Genomic DNA, 25,880 nt, shown 5'->3' with positions numbered 1-25,880 from the left:
CCATTTTAAAATCAAATATTTATCCTCTGTTTTATTTAATATTGCTTTCTCATAGTTACTGTAAACTTCAGAAAAAATGTTAATCATGTGGGGGATTCATTAAAACACTTACAAAATTTTCTGAAGTAAAACTAACTTAACTAGATAAGCAGCACAATCCAAAGTGTTTTACAAAGGTTGGAAAACCTGTAACTTTTACCTAGTTTAAGTGTGGATCCATAGACTGAGGTATTTCCATGGGAAAGATTATAGGGACTCCCTTAATCTATGTTCTTATCACTGTAGTATCTGAGCAGCTCCTTCTGAAGAAAAGTGCAGCCAAAGCACAAGTCACACAGTCAAACAGCACTACATCCATCTTCAATTATAGGACAATACAATTCATTGTAACCCACCCCACAAACACATAGGAAACAGTTCTTTCTTTCTTCCTAAAATTGCTGCTCAGCAGAATCCCACAATCAAATTAGTACAGTGCAGGCGTGCTGAGCAGAAAGAAGCTACCTACCATTAGGGGAATGGAATCCTCTAAGTAGCAATTAGGAAATGGAAGGATGTCTTTTAACTATCAAGCAGTCAGAATAGACTGGTCATTGACTTATTTGCTTTGTTGAGAGCTGTAAGGGTCCCGCCTGGTTCAGCAGATTCCAAGAACACGAGACAGTAGCTCAGGTTGCTTTCTCAATAAGAGTACTTTTGATAGCTTACATTTTCTTCAGCTCCTTGAGGAGTATATAGTGAGTCTCGTCCAAACACTTTCACAGAGGCCTGGTTGCAGACATTTTAAGATTAACATCATGGCTCTATATACTGCTGCTAGCACTTCCACACATCCTTCAGTTCTGGCAAACCTCAGAAAGCATTAAGGTTCTCCAGAGTATGTGGACACTGTGGAGGCACACTTATTTCAGATACTACAGTTGAATGCCTCCTCCTTTGGTTAGTGTGGAAGAATGCAATGACAGTAATTCACAGAAAATAATTACTAGATTAAGAAATTAAACAGATTTACCTCATCTGTTCCTAATTGATATATTGGGGCAGATACTGACCCTAATTATATTTTTATATAGTGCCTGGCATAATGGAGCCCAGAGTTGCCTGAGGCGGTTATGCATACCAAGCATAAATGTTTAGTAATGAAAGTTGTACAGGCAACTTGATCTTACTTTTGATACTTACCAGCATTTCCCTATTTCGCATTGCAGTATTCTAAAATTTAGAGGCCTCCAAGCTTGAGTGTGTGTATGCTATTCAGTTCAAATTCTTATACCAGACCCATCACCATGGCAGTGGACATCATAAGCCAATTCTTTCTTTTGCTGCATATGTGTTGCTACCATTGAAATTAATAGGAATTTCACAAGTGTAGCTCTTTTCTATTAGTGGAACTGTCTATTAGGGATGTATTCTACACTTTGTGCATGTATGGAAAATAAAGTTAGCATTTAAGGAAAGTATCTATGCAAATTGATAGGATACGTATTCCCTTAGGTTTTCCATGAATCTGTTTTATAGACACCTGCAGTTAGATTTAATGTTAAATATTTTTTTGCTACTTTGATTGCAATTCTGAGCCTAGCTTATGATTCTAGGTGATGGCAGCAGAAGTGAAAATTCAGTTCTTTGAAGGCCTCTATGCATTCCCACTAATGGGACTCAGGACCTCTAGCACTGAGCTGTGGAAATGTATAGACAAGCCACATCCACTGGGGGGGTGCAGTAGCGCTCTTTCATTAGGATGATATAATTGGCTCAGTCTATATACAGGAGCATGCTGCCTGGCCCACCTCAATTCCTTCTTTGCTGAGAGCTAATGGAACTACCTCTCCTGTCTCTGAGGGTAGTTAGCCTGTTTTCTTCAAATAGTTTGTTAGTTAGCTGGCTAGAACTCTTGGCCTTTGGTTACCTCTGAGATCATGTTGGGTCCTGAAACCTCTACAGGATTTAAAAGATGTGCAACATGCTCAGCTATCTACCCTGCGACAGACTCATGGATTTGGTGCCTGGTGTGCTTGGGAGAATTGCACATGGTATCCCATTGCACTATTTGCCTAGCTTTTACTCCTCAGACCTAAAAGAACAGGCAGCTCAGGCCAGGCTCCATGCACATTTGGCTTTGGTAAGCCTCCCGACCGTCCTGATATTCCTGTGGAAACTTTGAGGTCCACCTCTGTGCAGAGGTCTTCTGTAAAGAAGCTTAAGTTGCTCATAGACCAGTGATACTCAGACCTCAGTGGTTCAGGAGCCAAATTAGTGATCAACATTACGAAGAAGAGCTACAGTAGTGTGAATGCATTGTTTTATTTGCTATAGTACTATATATTCATATTTAAACAGTATGACACAGGAAATATTTTGTTATATATTGTGACAGACCCAGACCAGTGGGGTACAGGAGTCTGGTAGAGGGCAAATATACTGGTCACTGGATGAGTAGTTTTCTGTTCCCTGACTGACCAGAGCAGGGGCTGTACTAGAGTAATCAGGAACCTGCTAGAACCAGTTAAGGCAGGCAGGCTAATTAGGACACCTGGAACCAGTTAAGAAGAAGCTTCTAGAATCAATTAAGGCAGGCTAATCAGGGCACCTGGGTTTTAAAAAGGAGCTCACTTCAGTTTGCGGTGCGAGTGTGAGGAGCTGGGAGCAAGAGGCGCAAGGAGCTGAGAGTGAGAGGCTGTGCTGCTGGAGGACTGAGGAGCACAAGTGTTATCAGACACCAGGAGGAAGGTCCTGGGATGAGAATAAGGAAGGTGTTTGGAGGAGGCCATGGGGAAGTAGCCCAGGGAGTTGTAGCTGTCATGCAGCTGTTACAGGAGGCACTATAGACAGCTGCAGTCCACAGGGCCCTGGGCTGGAACCCGGAGTAGAGGGCGGGCCCGGGTTCCCCCCAAAACCTCCCAATTGACCTGGACTGTGGGTTCTTCCAGAGGGGAAGGTCTCTGGATTTGAGTATCACTGACCTTGACATTCCTGCCTCAGCACCCCCCTTGATGTTGGGCCTAAGGTTAGGGTTGCCAACCCTCCAGGATTGTGCTAGAGTCTCCAGGAGTTAAAGATTATTCTTTAGATAAAGATTATGTCGTGATGAACCTCTAGGAATACGTCCAATCAAAATTGGCAACCCTAAGGTCCACCTCCTCAAAAGTTAACACCTACATCAGCTGAGCTTCCCACTCAACACTGTCCAGTACTGCAAACTCCATCGAGACAGTCCACACCAGTACCATGATACGTATCAGAAATACTGTCAGGAGGAACAATTCCTTTGAAGCCATGAGAATTGACACTGGTTGATGTCATAACCGAAAGGCATGCTTCCACATCTCTGGTGACTCTGCTACAGGGAAAAAGGAGAAGAGGTAGCATTCCAACTCACAAAGGGTGTCCTAGGAGAAGAAGAAGAGAGGAGGCATTGTTCTCTTTCTATCACTGGCATGGTTTCTTCGAGGACTCCTTACAGATGCCAATCCCAGCTTTGGCTCACACTCCTCCATCTGAGACTCCAGTTTTGTAGACACATCACTGGTGTGTGTCCCTCAAGTGCCATCAATTTCTCTTTTTTGTGGAAACCCATCAAAGCTATTAGCTTTGCCTCCACTGCTTGATCACACAATAGCATTTTTCACTTACTTCAATTCAAAACATTCTGGAGGAACATGGGTTCCTCTCAGAACCAGCCATGCAAGTTCTCCTGGTCCACTCAAAGGAGCCCCGTCGCCTTCCTTCAAAAAAGGCTCCATCAGGACAGAAAGATATTAGGAAGGATCCTCATCAATTACTCATGTTGCCCTTCATTTAGGAGTCCATGAAGGCTCTTTTGGATGCTGCCAAACCCTGTTCAGCACTGACTTGGGCATCAGCATTAACGCAGCTGCCAATGATCCTGGCACTAGATGCTGAGTGTTTTCCCTGCATTAAAGAGTCTGGGGGCCTTAAAGGGAAAATCTTCTATTACTTTCTGAGAGGCTGGAGCAAAGACTAATGTTTGGAGTCATAAGTATCTCCTCAGAGCTGTGCCAGTGGCCATAGATCTTGTAGTTGTATCTGAGGGGTTGTAAACTGCTCTCAGAGCACACTTGGCTAATGTCCTCCCCTCAGCAAGTTCTTTGCAACTGCTCTGTGCTCTTTAGGTAAAATACTAGGGAACAGATTAAGACTAAGAATCATAGCCTGGTCTCTGGGACTTTCCCAGTCTGCATCTACTGCTAAAAGAAAGTCAGATTGTACAAACTTTCAATTTCAGAAACAGTCCCCTTCCCCCATTCAATACCAACAGAGTACCTAACTTCAGTGGTGATACTAGTCTTCAGCTTCTTTTAAAATGGCTGCTGTAGAAAAAACACAGTCCAGAAATCCCACATTGCATGTTGTCATAAGGTTCCAAACATCACTTCTGATGGATGCTCAAGAGCCATACCCCTCTCCCTCGACAGGTCAGACCTCATCCTTCTTCAATGCCTGGTGCTAGATTATTTGGATTGTTGGGTATTGGAGACCATAAACAATGGTTATATAATCCAGTTTCATACCGGCCTCCTCCACTCTCTCACCCCCAAACCTCCTTTGGGGACCCCTCTTGTGAAAAACTCCTATTGGTGGACATAAGCTCCCTTCTTCAAAAGGGTGCTGTAGAGGACCAATAGCAAGGGAAAGGGTTTTACTCCGGATGTTTCCTAAAATCTAAGAAGGGGGACTGCCTAAGGCCCATCCTGGACCTCAGAAACTTCAACAGGTACATAAAGACTTTCAAGTTCAGGATGCTAACACTGGGGGACATCATCCCATTCCTGTTCAAGGGGAATTGGTATGAACCACTTAACCTGTAGTACATTTGCTTTCATGTAGTAATAAAACTCACCCACATCAAGTACCTTTGATTTTGTGTGGGAGAAAATCACTTCCAATTTCATGTATTCCTGTTTGGTCTGGCCACAGCACCGGGTGTATTTGCAGAATGCCTTTCAGTAGTTGCACACATCACAGACACATGTACCTTTACCAGGATAATTTGGCTACTAAAGGCCAGCTTGCTAAACAGTCTTTCTTCTGGAGCTTAATACACGTGAAATCTTCTGAAGTCTCTAGAGCTCATCAATTGGGAGAAGTTCTCACGTGAGCCTACACAGAGAATCACCTTTATCAGGTTGGTCCTGGACTCCACTCAGGTGAGGGTCTTCCTCCTGGAAGATAGATTTCTGAAAATAAGAGACTTTCTGCAAACTTGCAGGGATCAACCTGTGCAAACACACTTTTTCCTAAAGCTTATGGATCTCATGACCTCATCAACTTACATGATAACCTTTCCTTGTCTAAGAATGAGGCCCCTCTAACTTTGGGTTGCATGTCATTACAGACTCATTGTACACAGCCTAAAAGGAGTGCTTCAACAGCTACCTTTGTGCAGGTTCAGAGACAATGTACTGAGGGGCTGTTGTTCAGTCTTCTATCACCTACTATTACAGTCACCACAGATGCCTCCAGCCTCAGTTGGGGTGCTGATTGCCAGGACCTCTGTGTACGTGGACAGTGGAACATTTTGGAGTCCAAACTCCACATCAGTGTCCTGAAACTCAGAGTGGTGAGATAGGTCCTAATGGCCTTCCACACAACATCAAATGGTACAGGTACTTACAGACAATACCTTGGCCATGTATTAGATCAACAAGCAGGGAGGAACACACTCCTGTGTATGGTGGCAAGGATACTGTTGCTATGGTTTATCCACCATCATATTTACAGTAAAGCAGTACACCAATCAAGGGAAGAGAACATATAGGCAGAAGCACTCAGCAGGAGGTTGTATGATCCGCACTAATGGTCCCTGAACCAATGACAGCCTCACTTTTACTCAGGTAGGGATAACTAAATATCTGATCTCTCAGTTCTTGTCCTCAAAGGAAACCCACGCAACACATTCAAAAGATGAGCCTGGGAGATTAAATTCATAATTCCGCTGGACATTAAAAACCATGGACTTAATAGAGGCACTGGTTCATTACAACAATTTGTAACCTAATCTACTGCCTGTTAACCCTTAATTGCCCACTTCATTTCAAGTGGTCCCTTACATTGTGTGTGAAATCCTTATGCTTCACAATATGATCCACCTCATATTTAGATCCGACACTCTGGTTACTTTTCTCCTGACCTGAGGAAGATCTCTGAAGCTCGGAAGTTTGTGCTTTTCCGCAACGACTAAAGAGTTAATACCATTACAAGAGGGTATACCTGCAATTTTAGAATATCTATTGTACTTGAAATCACAGGGGTTAGCAGTAACTTCCCTCAAGGGTCATTTGGCAGCTAAATTGGCTTATCATAACTTGGTCAGGGATAATCCTATATTATCTCACCCCACAGTTTCATGTTTTCTGAAGGGACTAATGCCTTTCCCCATGAGAGAATGTTCTCATACCTAGGACTTGAATCTAGTACTTACTATGCTTATGTGTCCTCCCTATGAGCCACCAACCCAGGCATCCTTGGAACATCTGTCTATCACAACAGAGCTCTTAATCTCCTCTGCAAGGAGGTTTAGTGAGCTCAGTGCCTGGATGGCCATTCCATCCTACGTAGTACACAGAGAGAAAGTTGTCATGGGACCTCACCCTAGTTTTATGCCTAAAGTTATCTCAGATTTTTACCTGTCACAATCTGTGTCCCTTCCCATTGTCTTTCTCAGATCTCACGCTCACCAGGGGAGTCTCATGATAGAGCTTTGCAAAGCAGCAACATGGAGTTCAGTCCGTGTTTTCATTAAGCACTAGTCATTGGACTTGGCATTGTGTACTGGTGCTCAATTTGATAGAGCAGTGCTATAGTCCATTTTTTCCTAGAACTCCTTGCCCATCATACTCTGATGGGGGCACTGTTTGCTAATCTCCCATTAGTGGGAATATACAGAGGCCCTAAAAGAAGAAATATAGGTTACTTACTGGTAAGTGGTGGTCTTCAAGAGTTGTTTCTGTGCATTCACACTACCCAACCACCTTCTCGTCTGCCTAGGCATTCTTTGTGTTTCAGCACTCCTCAGGCTAGGGAGAAAGAACTGAAGTAGGCTGAGGTGTGCACTGTATTCTATAGACAGTGTCGATGATGTCATCTTACCATGAGAGCACTACTGCATTCCGCAGTGGATGTGGCTTTCGTATATAGTTCCATAGCTCAATGCCAGAGATGTTAAATGCCATTAGTGTGAATGCACAGAGGCAGCTCTAGAAAAACAACTATTACTAGTAACTAACTTTGATTTTTTTTTCAAATATTTACAATTAATGTGTGATCTGCAGTTCATGAACACTTGACAGTGTATACAGACAATATATCAGTTATGGTAGTTTTATCTAACTGACATCTATATCATGAAAGGTGGTGTCATCAATTATTTTTCAAGCTTATTTCAGAAATAAATATTTTGTTTAAAAATATTGGTCTTATTTCTTGGAAGAAAAAAAAAGTTATCATTTTATATTGGCTTTGCACAGGTGTAAACATTTACATAACATGCAGACCAGAGGAGAATCAGACCCATTCACTTTATAGTATTATATGTGGCAGTTGCTCCCAAAATGTGGAATTTTGGGAATAAGCAGTATAACAGGAGGAATGTTGCAAAAACAATAAATATTTTTCAAATGTAAGTCATTTTGAAATAAAAAAGGAAAAGCAAACTAATTTATTTTCTATTATTAAAACCAAGAAGGAACTGAGACAAAAGGTATTTATGAAATGTCATAAGACTGAAAGCAAAGAGAAAATTCAGCTGCAACTACTAAAAAATCTCAAGTAGGCAAGACAGAATCTTTCTTTTTTCGTATCAGAATGTGTGTCTTTTAAAAGAAGCCTACAGGTTTCTCCCCCCCCCCCCCCCTACAAACATTTGCCTCATTGTACTAGATTTCAGAATAGCACGAATTGTTAATTGAAATGAATAAAATGATAGCTAAGCAAATGGGTGCAAACTCACAAACAGGCTAATTGTTGCACTAGAATGTGTCTGTTGTCAACCTTCACAGATTGTCTTGCAGTTCCATTGGCCTCAATGGTACTTACTGAGGATTTCTTTTTATTTATTTATTTATTTATTTATTTATTTGTTTATTTATTTGGACCAGACTAGTAACACAGGCAGCATGAGAGAATAATGAGCTGCATTCTTGGGGCTAGTGAGGAGTCAGCACAAGTTGTGGGAACAAATAACAATCAGACAAGGCAGTGTTTTATAATGTCAAGGCCACAATCCATCTCTGGGATCTTTCAGAGCTGGGCTAATAAAGGCCCATTTACAATCCCCAACAGAGTATAGTTTAATTAAATTTGTCCATTAGAGGACTTCTCTCCCTCCCTTTTACATTCTAAAAATTAATTCTTCTGCTTTCTGCTTGTCTTTCTTTCTACATCACAGATGCACTGAACCTTCGTAACCGCCAGGTCATCTGCATCACGCTCAAAGTCCTCCAGCACCTGGTAGTGTCAGCTGACATGGTGGGGGAAGCCTTGGTGCCCTATTATCGTCAAATCCTCCCCATCCTAAACATCTTTAAGAATATGAATGGTGAGTTATCCTACTAATCACTGTGTCTTTCAACCCTAAGGCAAAATGGGGCTTGAGGCAGGGTTAATTAACAATGTAGTTAGGATTTATTACTGCATATAAACCCAGATCCGTTTGGAGCTCTAAATAATGTAACCCCCACTGCTATTCCCTAGGGATGCAGTAAAATTAACAATTTCATTTATTACTCCTTGCATGTACAGCTTATTTAACACAGTACAAAAGCACTGAAGCAGTTCTGTAATCTTCCAATAATTAAATTGTAAAGTTTTGTAATAGTCTTTTGACTACATTAATAGATTGCAAAAAAAATTTCTTTTCTTTTCAACATGGTAATTTTAAGTTCACTATTTTAATTCTGTTCTGGGTTCTCCTCACCAGTAAAGTTCATTCTTACCCATTATTGCTTTTTGGTTTAGGAGAGAATAAAAAGAAAATTATTAACCAGTTAGTCAATTTGACAGACAAGAGAAATTATCTCTAGCAAAGCAGTGAAGTTTGGAGTTATTGTTGCACAATTAACAGGTTTTACTATGGAAGAAATTTAGAACCACTTCATGCTCCATACTCTTGAGTAAGTTGTTTTATTTGTAGTGCAAAATTCCATGGCTAGTTTTGTCTTAAAAAAAAATAACAATAAAGTACTGCATGGAGTATTATTACACCATTCTCACAAATCTGAACCAAACTGCTATATCCAAAATGTCTTGTTCCTGTAGTAAACCTCTTGGCATATTATCTGTTCAATCACTTACTAAGTTATCGACTTCAAAGTTTTATGCCATTCACATGCAATACTGTAGGTTAAAATAAGTTAATCGCTAACAACCATGCTAATAAAGGTTATAATGTAGGCAGGGTGTCTATGAAACTCATGCTATTTCAGTGTTTAGCCACTGGGCTACCTCCTGCATATATTACCAAATATTAGCTTATATTTGTCTGGGTTTTGGTTTTGTTCTTTATTAACTTTTTATTAAGACAAAATTATTATAAAATGTTAACATACCAAATCGTACATTATTTATTTGGGATCAACGTAATATTCAAAGCATCTGGCTAAAGATTCTGGTTTGCTGGCTGGGGAGCCCTCGTTCTCTGGGTATGCTAAAAAAGGATGACCAGATTTCTAAATACTTGTCTTTTTTTTGGCGCTTCTCTTGTGTATTTGGTATGAAAGTTTGCTCATTACAAGGACAGTCCATATTTTATTATACCACAGAAGGAGGAGTCGAATTTTTCCAATAATGTGCAATACAGAGTCTAGTTGCTAACAGTAAAAAATAAATTAATTTGTTCCATTTTAAATGTAGATCCTTTACTGGAGCATTAAGTAAGAAGGTCAGGGGATCTCTAGAAAGCCAGCATTTAGTCATAAAATGAATCTCTTTAATAATTTCCTCCCCAAACCAACTAATTCCGAACACAACCACCCTATGTAAATATGTTCCCTTTTCTTGCAACCCTTCCAAGAGAGCACCTCCCCAGTAGCAAAAATATTATGTATCTTAACTGGAATCAAATACCATCTATAGCAGTGGTGGGCAACCTGAGGCCTGTCAGGGTAATCCGCTGGCGGGCTGCGAGACAGTTTGTTTACATTGACCGACCGTCTGCAGGCACGGCCGCCCACAGCTCCCAGTTGCCACAGTTCGACATTCCCGGCTAACGAGAGCTGCCTGCACCACTTCCCCCAGCTCCCATTGGGGTGGGAGGGGAGAAACCCGGGGGGCACTGTGGGTACTGGGGAGGGAGCAGCCCAGGAGGTGCTGGGGAGGGAGGTGGTGGCGCACGGCCCTGGGCCCCCACTGATGCTGTGAGGGGGCGCGTGGCGGCACGCGGCGGTGCGCAGCCCGGGACGACCACTGGTGCTGCAGGGGGAACAGTTGGCGAGGGTCCCTACCTGGCTTCACTCCTCCCTGGAAGCAGCGACATCCCCCTCGCTCAGCTCCTCAGCAGAGGCATGGCCAGGCAGCTCTGTGTGCTGCCTCCACCTCAAGCACCGGCTCCGCAGCTTCCATTGGCTGAGAACCATGGCCAATGGGAGCTGTGGAAGCGATGCCTTCAGATGGAGGCAGCGTGCAGAGCTGCTTGGCCACACCTCCACCAGGAGCTGAGGGATGTCGCTGCTTCCAGGGAGCCCCCCTGAGGTAAGCGCCACCCAGAGCCCTCACCCCCTTCTGTGCCCCAACCCCCAGCCCTGAGCTCCCTCCCACACCCAAACTCCTGCTGCTGTGTGGGGGGCAGTGGCCTGAGACTGCCCCAGCTGTGGCTGGTGCGGCTGGCCCGGGGGCCGTTCGAGCTGCTCAGACAGTCCCCGGGCCAGCCACACCAGCCATTTCAGAAATCACGGCAGTCCCAGAAAGTCACAGAATCAGTGACCCCCATGATAAACTCACAGCCTTAACCATGTGTACAGAGTGGAATGGAGGAGAACTGTGAATGTCGGGGAGTTGTAGGATGTAGGGCTGTGATTAAAAAAAAAACATATGGTTGAACCTCTGCATTTGTGTGGAGCCCCATAAACTTCAGTTGGGTTTCTCACAGACACAGGGGGGCAACTTAGTGGGTCCAATTGCAGGATCTGAGGCCAAATACAACACATCAAAAGAAAATATATCATTTAAATGGTAAGTGATTTATCTGCTGAGCCCCATTTTCCAAATTTTAGCCCGAGGCAGGCTGTGAGCAATCCTGGTTCCCTCGCTGCTATTGTGTCAGATGAATGGTAGGGAAGGCTCATGTCTGCTACTGGCACTACATAGACATAAAGATGCACACAACTGGTTAGATCACACTTGCTATACAAAAACCAACCAACTCAATAAAAAAGCAAACAGGTTTTCAACCATTTGTATGACATCTTATTCTGTGGATTTGTATCTGATATCCAATTAAACATAAGACTTCATATTTGTTGTTCAGGAACTAAAAAAATTCCCCCCAAAGCCACCCCTGGATTCATCACTCTAAACAGCCAAAAAGAATAGCCCTAAATTCTATTTACTATGTTATGTTGTTGTTGTTGTTGTTCAACTTGAACAAGGCAAGAGTAACAGTTTGTGACTAGGTGAACATTTTAGTTTTGTGCATTCTAATTTTAATTAAATAATTATGTAACAGTGTTTTTACACTGCACATCAATTAAAAACTGTAACTAAGCATAGTGATTCAGTGTCTGTACTTGGTTTTCAAACGGAGATCTATGGAAGAAACCAGGCGCAATGAACTGTGACTATACATAAAGCTAAGAGTTTGCCTTTCTTGTAAAATCTTGTTGCACTAAAAGCTGTTTAGGTCAGGACAGAGATGGAGAGTGTAGTGAAGGAGAGTAAAGCAGTCTAACATCAACATATTTATCTAAAACTTCTCCTTACTTTCTAGGCAGAGGATGAGGGGAAGAGATCTCACCACTCTGAGATATTGGGCTTCTTTGCCCTTCCTTCCAGCTTCCTCCTTTCCCTTCCTGTCTCCCTTTTAACCGTCCCTAGCTGACTAGCTGAATCCCCTCGTTAACTGGTTAATCACCCAGTCCGTGTTCAGTTAGCTCCCCAATTTGGCCCGTGCAGGGCAGTTTACAGAGTATAGAGTGGTGAGTCAGCCTTAGGCGCCTCCCACTTTGTCACAGGCCCATTGTTCTTTTCTGTCCCCATCCTCTTTCCCCAGGCATTTTCAATAGGAGACAGTTCTAAATGAACACTCAAATGCCACTAGGTCTTCAGGCAGAAAGGGGAGTGCACTCATTGGCAAGCGCAGCACTTTCTCATTTACTTCACTCCGCTGAAGCTCTGCTGCTGAATTGGTCGACCACAGCTCTGGGTCTGAATATGGTTTTGCAACTCCAACATCAAGGATAATATTTTGATATTTATCTAAGCATAGTATTTGCCGGCACTCAAGGTATTCTGAAAATATATAAAACACATCTCCAAATTTTACCCTACTCAGATATCATGCCAAAATACCAAGATATCATGCACTATTTTTCTGTAAATGTTTATTTTAGTCTTGGAGCAATCTGACCAAAGAAAAGACAAAACAAGTAAGAGTTTTCCCCAGGAGGATTATTTTGCTAATATTACCAAAGAGCTTCAACTGTTAGTGGCACATTTCACATGATGCTAATTATTTTTTTCAACATTTCCATAAAATCTTGTTTTCAGCTGTTTCTGATGGATATTTTCTCTAGACTGAAATTTTACTCTACTATATAACTATTAAGTACATTTATTGTAAATAAGAATTTGTTTATATGTTTTTAGAGACAAAAGGGGCAATTACAAACAATTCAAAGGTTTCACATTATTTCTTCCTGTATCTTAAGACCTTTATTTTTCCAAGTGGCATCTTGCAGGTTGTCTTTCGGTATTTGAAAACAAACTAAAAGCAATTGAAAATTGTAGTTATTTGTTCTATCCAGTACCTTGAGACAAAATTCTGATTACTGCGCATTGCTCTAATTTTTAAATAATTAGAGAAAGAGGGTTTTCAGCAACTAAATATAGCATCTGATTCAGCTGTTGGATCCTTGACACGCAGTGGGCCTGATTTTGATTGCTAATTCTAATTCATACCAAGATAAATTATTTGTCTTCAACTGAGATTTATAATGGCACATAATAAGTGACACCAGAATCAGGCTCAGCATCTCTGATGACTTGGGGCTATATTATTTTTTTCCAGGAAGAACTGTATGGAAAGTAAATAAAAATTCAGAGTTGGAACTTGTAGTGGACCACTTTATGTCCCAGAGAGAACATTTGCAGGTTGTGGAGAGGGCATTGGTACAGTCTGCTGCTTTTCTTTCCCAGAGAATTTTTAGAGAGACAAGGTAGGGAAGGTAATATCTTTTATTGGACCAACTTCTGTTGGTGAGAGAGACAAGCTTTTGAGCCACAGAGAGCTCTTCTTCAGGTCTGGGACAGGTACTCCAAGCATCACAGCTCAGAGTACCTTTCTCAGACCTGAAGAAGAACTTTGAGTGGCTTGAAAGCTTGTCTCTCTCACTAACAGAAGTGAGTCCAATAAAAGATATTACCTTCCTCACCTTGTCTCTCTAATATCCTGGTACCAACATAGCTAAAACTACACTGCATATGGAGAATTTTTAACATTTCCATCATGTTTTATGCTCATATGTGCTCGTTCAGGCAGCACTACCATTCTTTTATGAATATGGTTCTTTTTGTAAATTCTCAGGGTCTAAAATCAATGTCTTTTATTTATCTAATGATGTGCCTGAACACCATCTTTAAAAAATGAGTAGCTCCAAATGGTGGGTTTCTAACAAAAATGAGCAGAATTACTGAAGTGCTGAGCATTTTTGTATGGTGCCATCATTTCCAAGGGGATTTTGGCCCAGAAGAACCACAGACATTTGAAAGAAAGGTCTAGGTATGTGGTCCTAAAGACTCACATCTGTACCTGAAAGTGATTAAGAGAGGTGTGGGGTTTTATGTGTTCTGGAGGGTGGGGTTCAGCTCTTTACATGGAAACTCATCAGTGCCTATTGATGTCTCTATATAATGTGTCTCAATGAAATACGTTGCTCCATTAATTTTGTAGTTTCCTCTATGAAAGAAATAATCTTGATCTTATTAGCTGATTTTTCCATAATTTTTATAACAGTCTGAGAGAACACATCACAATGGAGATTGCTATTGAACAATAATATAAGGTGTGCCAAATATATTTAATGACTAGAGTTTGTTGGTCACAAAGCAGATGTAGTTCAGGTCTGAGAAAGTGAAACATATATTTTATACTTTGGATTTCTGCAGTTATACAAGTGCAGGAGAGATTATATGGCTTAGAGCTGGGTGAATACCACAAATAGTATTCCGTGACTATTTATTGAAATTTTTCAGTGAATTCACTTCAGCTGTGTTTATGCCTTCTTTGTTTTCACTCTTCGTAGATATAGGTGAATGACTTTACTGTTAAGAATATTTGTGGAAACTGAATTTTAAACAAATATTGGTGCTATTCATGGAAAGTGAATTTTAAATTTGTAGACATAAATGTTCACACTGAAAACTTATTTGAAGTCTAACACTCATCCAGTTAGGTCATATAATATATTTCTGTTCCCTATCTGTCAATAAAACAATCAACACACTCTGAATTGAAAATATCAAATATACTCATAATGAATTGCTTGCACACAATCTGCAAACCAAAAAGTATGTGCCAAATTTATTCAGTAAATAATTTCAAATAACAGATAAATGACAGAATTGCAAGCTGTTCTCAAGGCTAAATTAATCTATTATACACTTTTTATCCAGCTCTAATACTCATCAATATTTCCTGTAGTTCATCAAAAATTATGATTGACATTTATCTCTTTAAATGTGGTGTCCACTGAATGACATTTGACAGGTATGAGGATGTGCTGCCTCCTCAGGTAGAAAAGACAAGGAAAACATAAGGAGCTAAAAATACATACCAACTTGAAAAGGAGGGCACAATTGCCACCCTAAGGGATGCAGTTACTTCTGACTTCCAGGTTTAAAGGACCAGCCACTAAAATAGTGTAATTAGCCCCACCTATTGGAGTCATTGATGTGCTGTGATTCACCCATTTCTTTCATGTACTTGGTAGTATACCAGATATACCTCAACTTAGGAACAAGCACCAAAGCAAGCTGCCTCTGGCCCAATAGGCTCTACTACCCAGTGATTTCCCAATGTGCACTCTCAAGCAAAAGGAGTCTTTACTAGGGTTGGCAGAATTGAAAGACTGCAAATACCGTAGGCAGAATGACTTGACCATCTACAACAGAAGATAGACATAGACATTCCTAACTCAGCCAGGCCAGTAGGGGACAATCCAAAAGAAGGAAGTACTGGAGTAACCATGAGTATGCCTTCTAGTCCACAATTCCTTAAAAAGGGCAATTAAGTACTGGTCTTCATGTCCTGCTATCCAGAGCTCAGTTCCATAGTCATGGTGTTGTTGGAGGGCCTCTCTACATTGTCTTACATTGTGCAGGTGAACAATAGGCTAATGCCTCTTGTAGGCAGGTGCCCTTATGTCCCTCTGCTACTAGTCTCCTCTCACTGGCTGCTTCCCATCTTGGATTGTGACTCTTCACCCAACCTCAGTTCCATCTATCAGGCTGCCTGTTACCTGGTCTTCATTGTGCAGCTGGCTCCCAAGCTGCTGCCTCCATCTTGCTGCTCCACACAGAAACCTCAAGCTGTCTCCCCAAGCCTAATCCTCTCTGCTTGTCTCCTCCTTTTTCTGTTCAACAGGCCTCAAAGAACCCTCTGCCTGTTGTCTGCCGAACTAGTTCCTGCTCCTCCCAGAGTGACCGGTAGCCCAGTTCTCTCCATTCAACTCCTTCTTGAGAGAGTGTTATTTGTAATGAGATTCCCTGGGAAAGGATCCTATAAGAGGATGAACCCAAAAACAGTGGTAATGAGGCAGCCACTGAGAAGGTAGCACTTAGGGAAGAGGTTGAAATCCAAATTGCCTGAGGGCCAGAGATCTCGATAGAAGATATTTTGAGGCCTCTAGAACTATGACTTTATAACATTCTCCACAGAATAATCCAGTATTAATTTAAACTTTCATTACTGGGCAAATTTTCTGAGATATTTGCCCAATTTCCAAACATGTATATTTATTCTAGAAAACTTTGAGAATTGTCAGCTGTGTAAGGACGTCTGTGTAAGGTTGGTTTGAGGGATTGTAATGTTTCAGGAAAACATTAGTTAGTCAAGAGATAATACTATTCGCAGTTGATTAGATGGACGATGCTATTACTTGCAAATACATAATCAGGAAACATGCTCTGCACTTGAAAATCTGTTTCTCCAACAAGCAACTTCACGCTTTATTCCCTGCCAACTTTTTTATGGAATATCCTCACTGAATTAATCTGAAAATCACTACCCTCTCCTCCTGTAAATCCTTCTTCTAGGCTCACTTCTACTGTGATACTTACTGGAAATTTCCATCTGATGATAGCTGGTTGGATGGCCAGTAGGAATTATCGTTATATCTCTGGTTTGTTTCATATAGAAAAAGAAACAAATCTGATTTCAAACTTTCAAACTGTTTGTTAAAACATATTCCTCTCACTGTTACCCTCATCCTCCCTCCCCTACTCACTCTGTTCGTTTGTTACATCTGTGTTTGCATCTTGTCTTAAATTATATTGTAAGAAGTTTAGGACAGGGACTGCCTCTTACTTTGTGGTTACAATGCCTAACACAATGAGACCCCAATTTGACTGGAGTCGCTGGGTGCTATTGTAATAACTAATAACAAATGTAATTAAAAAGACCAAGTAAAGAACTATACCCTGGTGAGGGAAAAGTACAGTAGGTTAAAAAAGTTAACATGATGTGTTTGATGTGAATATCAAAATTTGCAGAGTTAGAAATGTCACCCATAAACTAAACTGTCAATGTTCTTCTTCTAAAAAACATTGGTAACATACTAATGCAAAAAGTTATATTGGTCTTGTACCACAAACACTTCTGCTAAAAGCTTCCTGAGTAGACTCCAGAAAGAATAAAATTTGATTGCAGTGTGCATATGTGTCAGTCTTAAAGGCTTAATGTCTCTAGGTGAGCTGTCATGATCTATTGTGTAGTTATTAGCAAATGACAGAGTCTGCACTGTAAGTACACTATGAGCAACTGAAAAAGAATTACAGTGGAAACAGGACAGAGGTTAAGGTTCAGTCTTCTCAAGGCCTGGACAGTTCTCTGTGAAATTACTATATAAGAAACCCAAAAAAAGAAGAGAGAACTCAACATCCAACTGCCTTGTTATCTTTCTTTCAGTCCTAAAATTATTTTGAACGTTTATGAACACTCAAAGTAAATTTGAAGTACTCTTTTGTTCAGGTGAAGCAATTGTAATCACAGACGCAATACAAAATGCACATAGCTTCTCCTTATAATATTGCTAGTTTTATTGATGCTGCTTTGCTGGCTTGAATGCTTGCTTTTAATATTTCTCTCTGGTGTACATAATGAGAACCCAATGGTTATTCTTCCAGGTCATGATCAGAAAAGTAATGACAATGACTTAGGCCTATTATGAACCTTATAACGCCATTTAAAATCTCTTTTTCACTTAAATACAGTACTTAAATATGTCTTGTTTTTATTAGGCTTATTTCAGTCTTTTTTTGTGGGTGGGGGGAGGAAAAAACATTGCATACTATAAAATCTGTTTTCTTTTTTGCATCATGAAACTTTTGCTGTGCATCTCCTCCTCTAAATTGTTTCATAGTCCTATAAGATGTCTTAGATAAATACAATTTAAGAACAAATAGAATAAAGTTTGTGCTCTTGTGACAGCAGTGAATACTAAAGAGAATAAAAAGGAATCTTCAAAGCTTGGTATAAACTATAATTGTGTACAGTGTTGTATTTATACCAGAATGAACACTGGAAGCAGAAGTTTGTTTGATAAGAGTTAGACAATTATATACAGAAAATTTATTTTGTATAATGTAGTCAGGTAAATGAAAGTTTCATTGATCTACTTTAACAACTATTATATGCTGTCAAATCAAAGCAGTCTAACGGCTGTGCTACATCGATTTATATGCATTATAAAGCAAAAATGTTTTCATGTCATCAGTTTATATTATTCAGTAGTGATCAATAACAGCATATGAAAAACTCTGCAGATTAAACATGTAAAATGTTTTGAAAACAAAACAGCACCAGCCTTAACAATATTCAGAGAAAGAGAGACAGGTTTTAAAAACAATAATTTAAACTAAATCCTCAAAATTATATGTGTAGATTTATATCTTACCCCACATATTTTGGTCACATTTAAAAGGCTTCTTCAGGCAGATTCCTGTTTTTCCTTTTTTCCTAATAAAAACCATGCACATCTGATCTATGGTACTGTATAATTTAAAGTAGTAATAATTATAATTTCTTTAAAGATTCCATCAGCACTGAATTCCCACTTGCATTTCCAGAATGAGAAGGACTGGAAACTCGCCTCACCCTTAGAATTTTGACTTTCTGAGGCACTGGTAGTTAAGCCTGAGCCCCACATCACACCCCTCAGTTATACACCACTGGATGATCCCCCTACACTACTGTGATCCAGCTTCACTAATTTAAGACCCGTTTCTATTGGTGCAGGACAGCTGAGGATTGGAGACTAAGTTTCTATGGGCTTCAACACAAGCTATCTGACACTACAGCTAACTTTTAAAACTCAATGTGACCTTTTATCAACCTCCTCCTACCTAATCAGTCCAACACCCCTTGCCCCCCTCCCCCCTCCCAATCCTTAATCTCAGGAAACATGATCCAGAATTCCTGAAGTAGCTGAACTGTTAGGTAAGGTATTAAACCACCAGAGCAACTATGCTTGAGATGCATGCTTGGGACACCAGGCTGCTTTGAGGGGCTTCCAGTGCCCTTCTTTGAGAGGTACTTCTCATATTTAGTGCACTAGATTGCACAGAACATGATGTACTTCGCGCAGTAGGAGGAACATAAGAACATAAGAACGGCCGTACCGGGTCAGACCAAAGGTCCATCTAGCCCAGTATCCTGTCTACCGACAGTGGCCAATGCCAGGTGCCCCAGAGGGAGTGGACCTAACAGGCAATGATCAAGTGATCTCTCTCCTGCCATCCATCTCCATTCTCTGACAAACAGAGGCTAGGGACACCATTCCTTACCCATCCTGGCTAATAGCCATTAATGAACTTAACCACCATGAATTTATCCAGTTCTCTTTTAAACGCTGATATAGTCCTAGCCTTCACAACCTCCTCAGGTAAGGAGTTCCACAAGTTGACTGTGCGCTGTGTGAAGAAGAACTTCCTTTTATTTGTTTTAAACCTGCTGCCTATTAATTTCATTTGGTGACCCCTAGTTCTTGTATTATGGGAATAAGTAAATAATTTTTCCTTATCTACTTTCTCCACATCACTCATAATTTTATATACCTCTATCATATCCCCCCTTAGTCTCCTCTTTTCCAAGCTGAAATTCAGTTGTCTGGCTATACCGAAAGAAGGACGGGAGACACTTGATATGGATTTAATCAGGCTGCAACTTTATTATTAGATGTCTGGGATAAAAGGGTACAGTGCAGGCAACTCCATGTGTATTCAAATAACTACCTGGGGCTTCCACCAGCCCCCCTTCATTTTCCATCTAGGTCCCTCAGCCAACCCATGGCTTGGACCTTACCATCCACCCCCCTCATAGGAAGGTTAAAGTAGGCTATAAGAAAGGGGGGTTGGCTGCCTGCCATACCATTCATAGGAGCGCCAACCCTTTCTCCTCCTCTCCCCCCGTTCCATTTCTTTAACCAGAACCTCCTTTTTAAATCCTTTACCAGGCCATTTATCTGATCACTGGATGTCTTCCCTATGGAGTACTGCACTGGACATCTGCCACAAGGAGGTGCCAGCAATTAGCTTGGCTGCTTCCCCCACAAACCCAGTCAGGTTCCCAGACATCTCCCAATGGCCTCTTTTGTAGCAGCCAAAAACATGTCCGCTCCCAAATCTGATAGGGGAAGCCCCATCCTCCCGAAAGAACCCGGTTGCCCCTTGCACTATGCCAGGATCGTCAAGGATGCCAACAGCTCTGTTGTCAACGACCATTTACCGCAACACCTGCCCCCCGTGATGGGCCATATTGGTGACCAGCATTCTGGATCCTGAAATTGGAAGAACTCATTACAACTTCCTTCATAGCTCAGCCGTGTGCCTGGAGCCAAGGATCCCCATGTTACTGACGACATCATATGCTGAGGTTCCATAGCGCCAGCACCATCTGCTCAGGTTCGTTGCTAGCTCCTGGTGCAAGCTCCTGAAATCTGTCAAACTGAAAACGAGACAAGGCATCTGCGATGCCATTATCCATCCTGGGCACATGCTTGGAAGAAAAATAGATGTTAAGGCTTAAACTTTGTAGCACAAATGCCCTCACTAACTTCATAACTAGGGCCCTACCAAATTCACAGCCACGAAAAACACATCACGGACAGTGAAATCTGGTGTCCCCCTGTGAAATCTGATCTTTTGTGTGCTTTTACCCTATACTATACAGATTTCATGTGGGGAGACCAGCATTTCTCAAATTGGGATCCTGACCCAAAAGGAAGTTTGTGGGGGGAGGGAGGGTTTGCAGTATTGCCAACCTTATTTCTGCGCTACCTTCAGAGCTGGGTGGCTGGAGAACGGCAGCTGTTGACCAGGTGCCCAGTGCTGAAGGCAGCACTCTGCCAGCAGCAGCACAGATGTAAGGGTGGCAACAGCAGAGCGGTGGCTGCTGGCCAGAAGCCCAGCTGTGAAGGCAGAGCCACCGCCAGTAGCAGCATAGTAGTAAAGATGGCTTGGTATGGCATTGCCACCCTTACTTCTGTGCTGCTGCCTGCAGAGCTGGAGAGTGGTGGCTGCTGACTGAGGGCCCCGCTCTGCAGGCAGCAGCGCAGAAGTAAGGGTGGCAATACCATGCCATGCCATACTTACATCTATGCTGCTACTGGTGGTGGCTTTGCCTTCAGAGCTGGGCTCCTGGCCAGCAGCTGCTGCTCTCCAGCTGCCCAGCTCTGAAGGCAGAGCTGCCACCAGCAGCAGCGCAGAAGTAAGAGTAGCAGTACTGCAACCCCCCCATAATAACCTTGTGACCCCCCCCAACTCCTTTTTGGGTCAGGATCTCCACAGTTATAACACCTGATTTTTCAGATTTAAATAGCTGAAATTATGAAATTTATGAATTTTTAAATCCTATGACCGTGAAATTGACTAAAATGAACCGTGAATTTGGTAGGGCCCGATTCATAACCCTGTGTGATTTGGAAGTTTGGCGATTGATAACGTACCACTGCCATGTCGTCACACCAGAAACACACCCTTTTATTAGCCAACTCCAGTCCCCAAATAACCACTGCAACTAAAATGGGGGGAAATTCCAGGAAAGTCATATCACACACAACCCCGTTTTGTGCCCAGATGGCAGGCCTGGCTGGAGGGGGGGAGGAAAAGGAAAAGGAGACAAGGGGCCAGCGTGGCAACACTGACTCATTCCCTGGGAACCAGATGGTGGGAAGGCTTAAAGGGGGCATCCCTGTGCCTGAAGCCCCCTTTTACACTGAGCAGGCTGAAGCAGCACCTCCCCTCCCTCCCCTTTAGGTGCTGAAAAACCAGGTTTGGTCAAGACCTGCTGAGGGCAATATGCTAACCAACATGACAAAGACAGATCCAAGTTGCCAAGTTCAGTTCTGGATCCAAACCTATCCTCCGCTCAAGAGGATTCTGTGTTCTGGTTCAAGCTCATCTTTACTGCAAACTGTTGTGGTGGAATTTCACAGTTCTCATAAAATGGAGTCTCATGCAAGTAAATCACATTGTTAAGCTGATGATTGTGAATTATTGAAACTTAAAATATTTACCACACTACAGTAGTGAAAATAAAGGCATTTTTGTAATTCTCAGTCATTATTTATTATTATTATTTTAACTGAGTTCATATGAATTACAGTTCCCAGAATGCTCATGTAACTGTTATGCCTGAATAATCTAAAGAATTCAGAATAAATTTTCTTATGTCAGAAAAACTGATTGGCTTCTTTAATGTTATTATGCAAAAAATTCTATTGTCTTTGATCCAAATCATAATCCTTCAAGTAAAACCCCAGGCAAAAGTGTTTTTCATAGTAATTTACTAGTAGGGATGGAGTCCTCAACCCCAGCTTGCTGCATTTTTGTAAGCATTTTTATGGCTCAATAGTTACAAAACGTGCACTGGTTGACTGACCATATCCTTTACCTGCCCAAATTCCTCTTCCTCCATACTGAGCTGCAGAAAATTACAGGGGAGCTTGTTAATGCAGAGCCTAGGGCTTACCGAGATGCCCCTGTATAGAGTTTTTGCTGCTTTCTTACCCCAGAACAAACAACCAGTTGCTTTTAGTCCTAATGTTCTTGCTTAAGTGAGCATAGGTTTTGGTCTTTATATAGTTATAGAATTACTGGAGTAGGTACTGAATTTTGTAACACAAGCTTTCAGATATCTGATCCAATAGCCTTAAAAAGGAAGTTGCATTTAGTGTGTGAGGGGGAACTCTTTCTTAGACAATATGCCTTATGTAATGCTATCATTTCCAATCACTTAACAAAAAGATAGTTCTGTTTCATTACTTTTCCAGGCTAAATGATTTACAGGTCTCTGTAAATCTGAGTAACTATTCTTGCAAAAATGACACTACTTACTCTTTCAATGAATATTATAAAATACATATTGAAAAGTTCATATTTATTTCTCATTTTTCATATCTGTGCTTCAGCAGATGTGCAGTTTAGAGATGCTGGCTACAGGTCACAGTCTTGAGTACTGTAATTTAATTCTGAACCATAGCAACATCTCACATAAGAGTATATTTCTTACCATCATAGAATCATAAAAAGCAGGACCAGAAAAAAAAACAGTAATCTAGTCTGGCCCCCTGCATTTTGCAGAACCACTTAATACTTTATCTGACATATTCTTGTGTATGTGTAGTGATGGTGGCTCATCCATTTCTGTCAATTGTCAACTCCACTGCAAATTGATCTTACTTACCTGATGGATAGTACAGTATTTCAAACTACGAATTTTCTTTCTTTATTATACTCTAGTTACAACATTTAATTGGTCTTGAGATTATTATAAATGCCAGCTGTTCCTTTTAAATGATAGCTTTATTTAGTAAACTTTTCCAAATATCTATAATCCAAAGCTGTAAATACATTCTAACACATTTAAAGAACTAGAACATAGATTATAATTGCTGAATCATTTCTAATTGCTATCTAATTTCTTATCTGAAAATACTGTATTACACTTTGTAAACTAAAATTGACTCAGCAGTGATTAAATAAATGTTATGAACACTTTTGATGTGTTAATAGCCTAATTAATTTGGCATCTTTAATGTCTGACAAAAGAAAAATGTAAGGTTCATCAAGTCAAACGAAGTGCGCTGTAACCAGTATAAGTTACGCAGGGGCTATATTAACAACAACACTTAGGTGTGGTGATGCTCAACATCACCACTCCTAACTTTTAGGTGCCTAGTATATCACTAGGATTCACAAAGCTTGAGCTTGGTACCTATACTTGCCATACAATGAATGGGGAGAGAGAGGAGCCTCAGAATGGGATTCACAAAAACCATCATGGTAGGCTGCTCCCTGCCTAAACTAGACAATGGAAGATGCCAACCTGAGGTGTGTGTCCTAAACCCCACCCCTAAATCCAGACTGCAGGGAGGCGCCTCCCTGTGCTTGCGCTTCTCAGCTACATGCTCTCTCTTGGGTTTAGGCACCTACACCATTTTTGCAAGAAACCAGGGGAAGGCAGCAACTCCCTCATAAACTTCAACCCAGTGCTTAGCATACTCACCTGGGATGTGGGTAACCCATCGTTCAGCTCCCTTCTCTGCCTGATGAAGTGGTGGAATCTGAACTGGGACTGGTCACCTCTCAGATGAAGGACCTAACCAGTTGGTTAGGCTAAGGGCTATTCTTATATGGGGTGCCTTCAGTCTCTCCTGTTGAAATTGTTCCACTGTGGATCTATAACTTAAAAATTCACTGGAGCAGGGAGACTGGTTTCTGGGTCTCTCACCTCTCAAGTGAATGCTCTAACTACCAGGCAACAGAGTTATTTTCATGCTTCCTTGTTCTTTCTCTCTAAATAATGAATCATTGGGCCAATCCATAGCAGAACAGCTTCAACAGAAGAGATTTAGGGACCCACTACACCCCCCCCCCCAAATATCCCATTGCTCAGTGGTTAGGGCACTTTCATTGAAGGTGGCAGGTGCTAATTCAAATCCCTTCTCCTCACTAGCAGGAGCTTGAAGTAGAGATCTCCTATATCCCAGGTGAGTGTCCGACCTGGTGGGCTAAAAATTATGAGGGAGCTCAGCCGTTTTGGGTAAGCTTGTCTATTGGAGCCCAATCCAATAGGCAAGCTCTTAGCACACTTATCTGATTGGACCTCACTGGTGAATTAAATGGAGGAACAGCTATCTGCTCCTTATTTGTGAATCATTCTGGGGCTTAGATGTTGAGATACCTGGTGTGGCTGCAGTGCACATGTTAGAGACAGAAACAAAGGTGTTTAGGGAATTTTAATGCAAAATTTAGGCACCAGCAGCATTTGGTGTCAGCTGAATGAAGGATTTGTAAATCCCACTGGGGCCAGATTCTGGGATTTAGGTGCCTAAAATGGTAGTCCTTTTATCAATCTAGCAGCTTTTTTTTTTTACACTGTGTTGCCCCACGCAAAGGAACGTTGTTAAGTGCTAAGAGCACAGGGTTCAGAGCTAGCACTCCTGAATTCTATTCTCAGAACGGCACCTGACTCACTGTGTGACATTGGGCAAATCACTCCCTCTTTGTGCTTCACTTTATCATTCTGTAAAATGGATAGAATAGCTACGGTACCTCACAGGTGAGCCTTAATTAATATTTGATCTGGTTATAAATCAGAACTTTCACAAAGTTCCAAGCAAGTGTGTGTGTGTTGGTGGGAGACAGGATGGATAGAGTGGGCTCTTTCCAGTGCAGGGTTCTGGTTTGGGCTCGTGTCATGTTTTGACTAACTTTTTTCAATAGGACTTGTGCACCTAAGTTGCTTACATGCTTTTGAAAAGCCCACCGGTAGATTCCTAAATATGGATTTAGTAGCCTAAAGTTAGGCTCCTTTTTTTTTTAAAATGACCATTACCTTTATTATAAGAAATTGTTCCCTTCTTATTGTTAGCTCAGTTCTGTGTTTCTCACAAGAACAGAATTGCTTATATTCTCATCTTCATTTGGACTAAGCCTACTCATTTCTCTTAGAGATACATGCACAAGACAGGTTAAATAATTCAAAGAGTGATATTTATTTTCTACTTAATTCTTCACATCTCATATATGTTTGCAAACAAATATGTTACAATTTGAGGGGACATATGTTTTCAAACTTGCTACGCTTATTAAGGTGACATTTTTATTTTAAATATGCATCTGAAAGTTATGTTCATTTAATGATTCTAAGTGGGTTATATTTATTTATCACACATTTTTAATTAGGATTCTATTCTGGGGAGAATATTTCTGTGAAAGTCAGTGCAAAGTTGGCAAAATCACAGAAATTGGCTCTGCACCTGGCTGTCAGTTTTTATAGACAAACAGAAAACAGGGAAATGGGACAGAGAAGCTTTAGAAGGAAAGGGAATTCCCTGTCTGGACCACACTACCATTCCATGCACAATGTTGTCCTTTTCTTTTAGGTTTCTTTCCTATCCACCAGGAAAATATTAGACTAAATAGCAGAA

General features: G+C 41.2%; 1 protein-coding gene across 2 annotated transcripts in view; it reads left to right on the top strand.

The window, feature by feature from the left end:
- The window catches only part of PACRG (parkin coregulated), a 469,474-nt gene that overhangs the window by 313,122 nt on the left and 130,472 nt on the right, over positions 1-25,880 (top strand). For both annotated transcript variants that reach the window (XM_024194745.1, XM_024194744.2), the window contains exon 5: positions 8,408-8,557. In XM_024194745.1, the coding sequence (XP_024050513.1) occupies positions 8,408-8,557 (150 nt within the window). The remainder of the gene's footprint in view (positions 1-8,407; positions 8,558-25,880) is intronic.

This window comes from Terrapene carolina, unplaced genomic scaffold (assembly GCF_002925995.2).
Source record: "Terrapene carolina triunguis isolate 2854851 unplaced genomic scaffold, T_m_triunguis-2.0 Scaffold85, whole genome shotgun sequence".
In the NCBI taxonomy this organism is placed as follows: domain Eukaryota; kingdom Metazoa; phylum Chordata; order Testudines; family Emydidae; genus Terrapene; species Terrapene triunguis.
The sequence above is the reverse complement of the archived record's forward strand: the minus strand, read 5'-3'. Positions and strand labels throughout refer to the sequence as shown.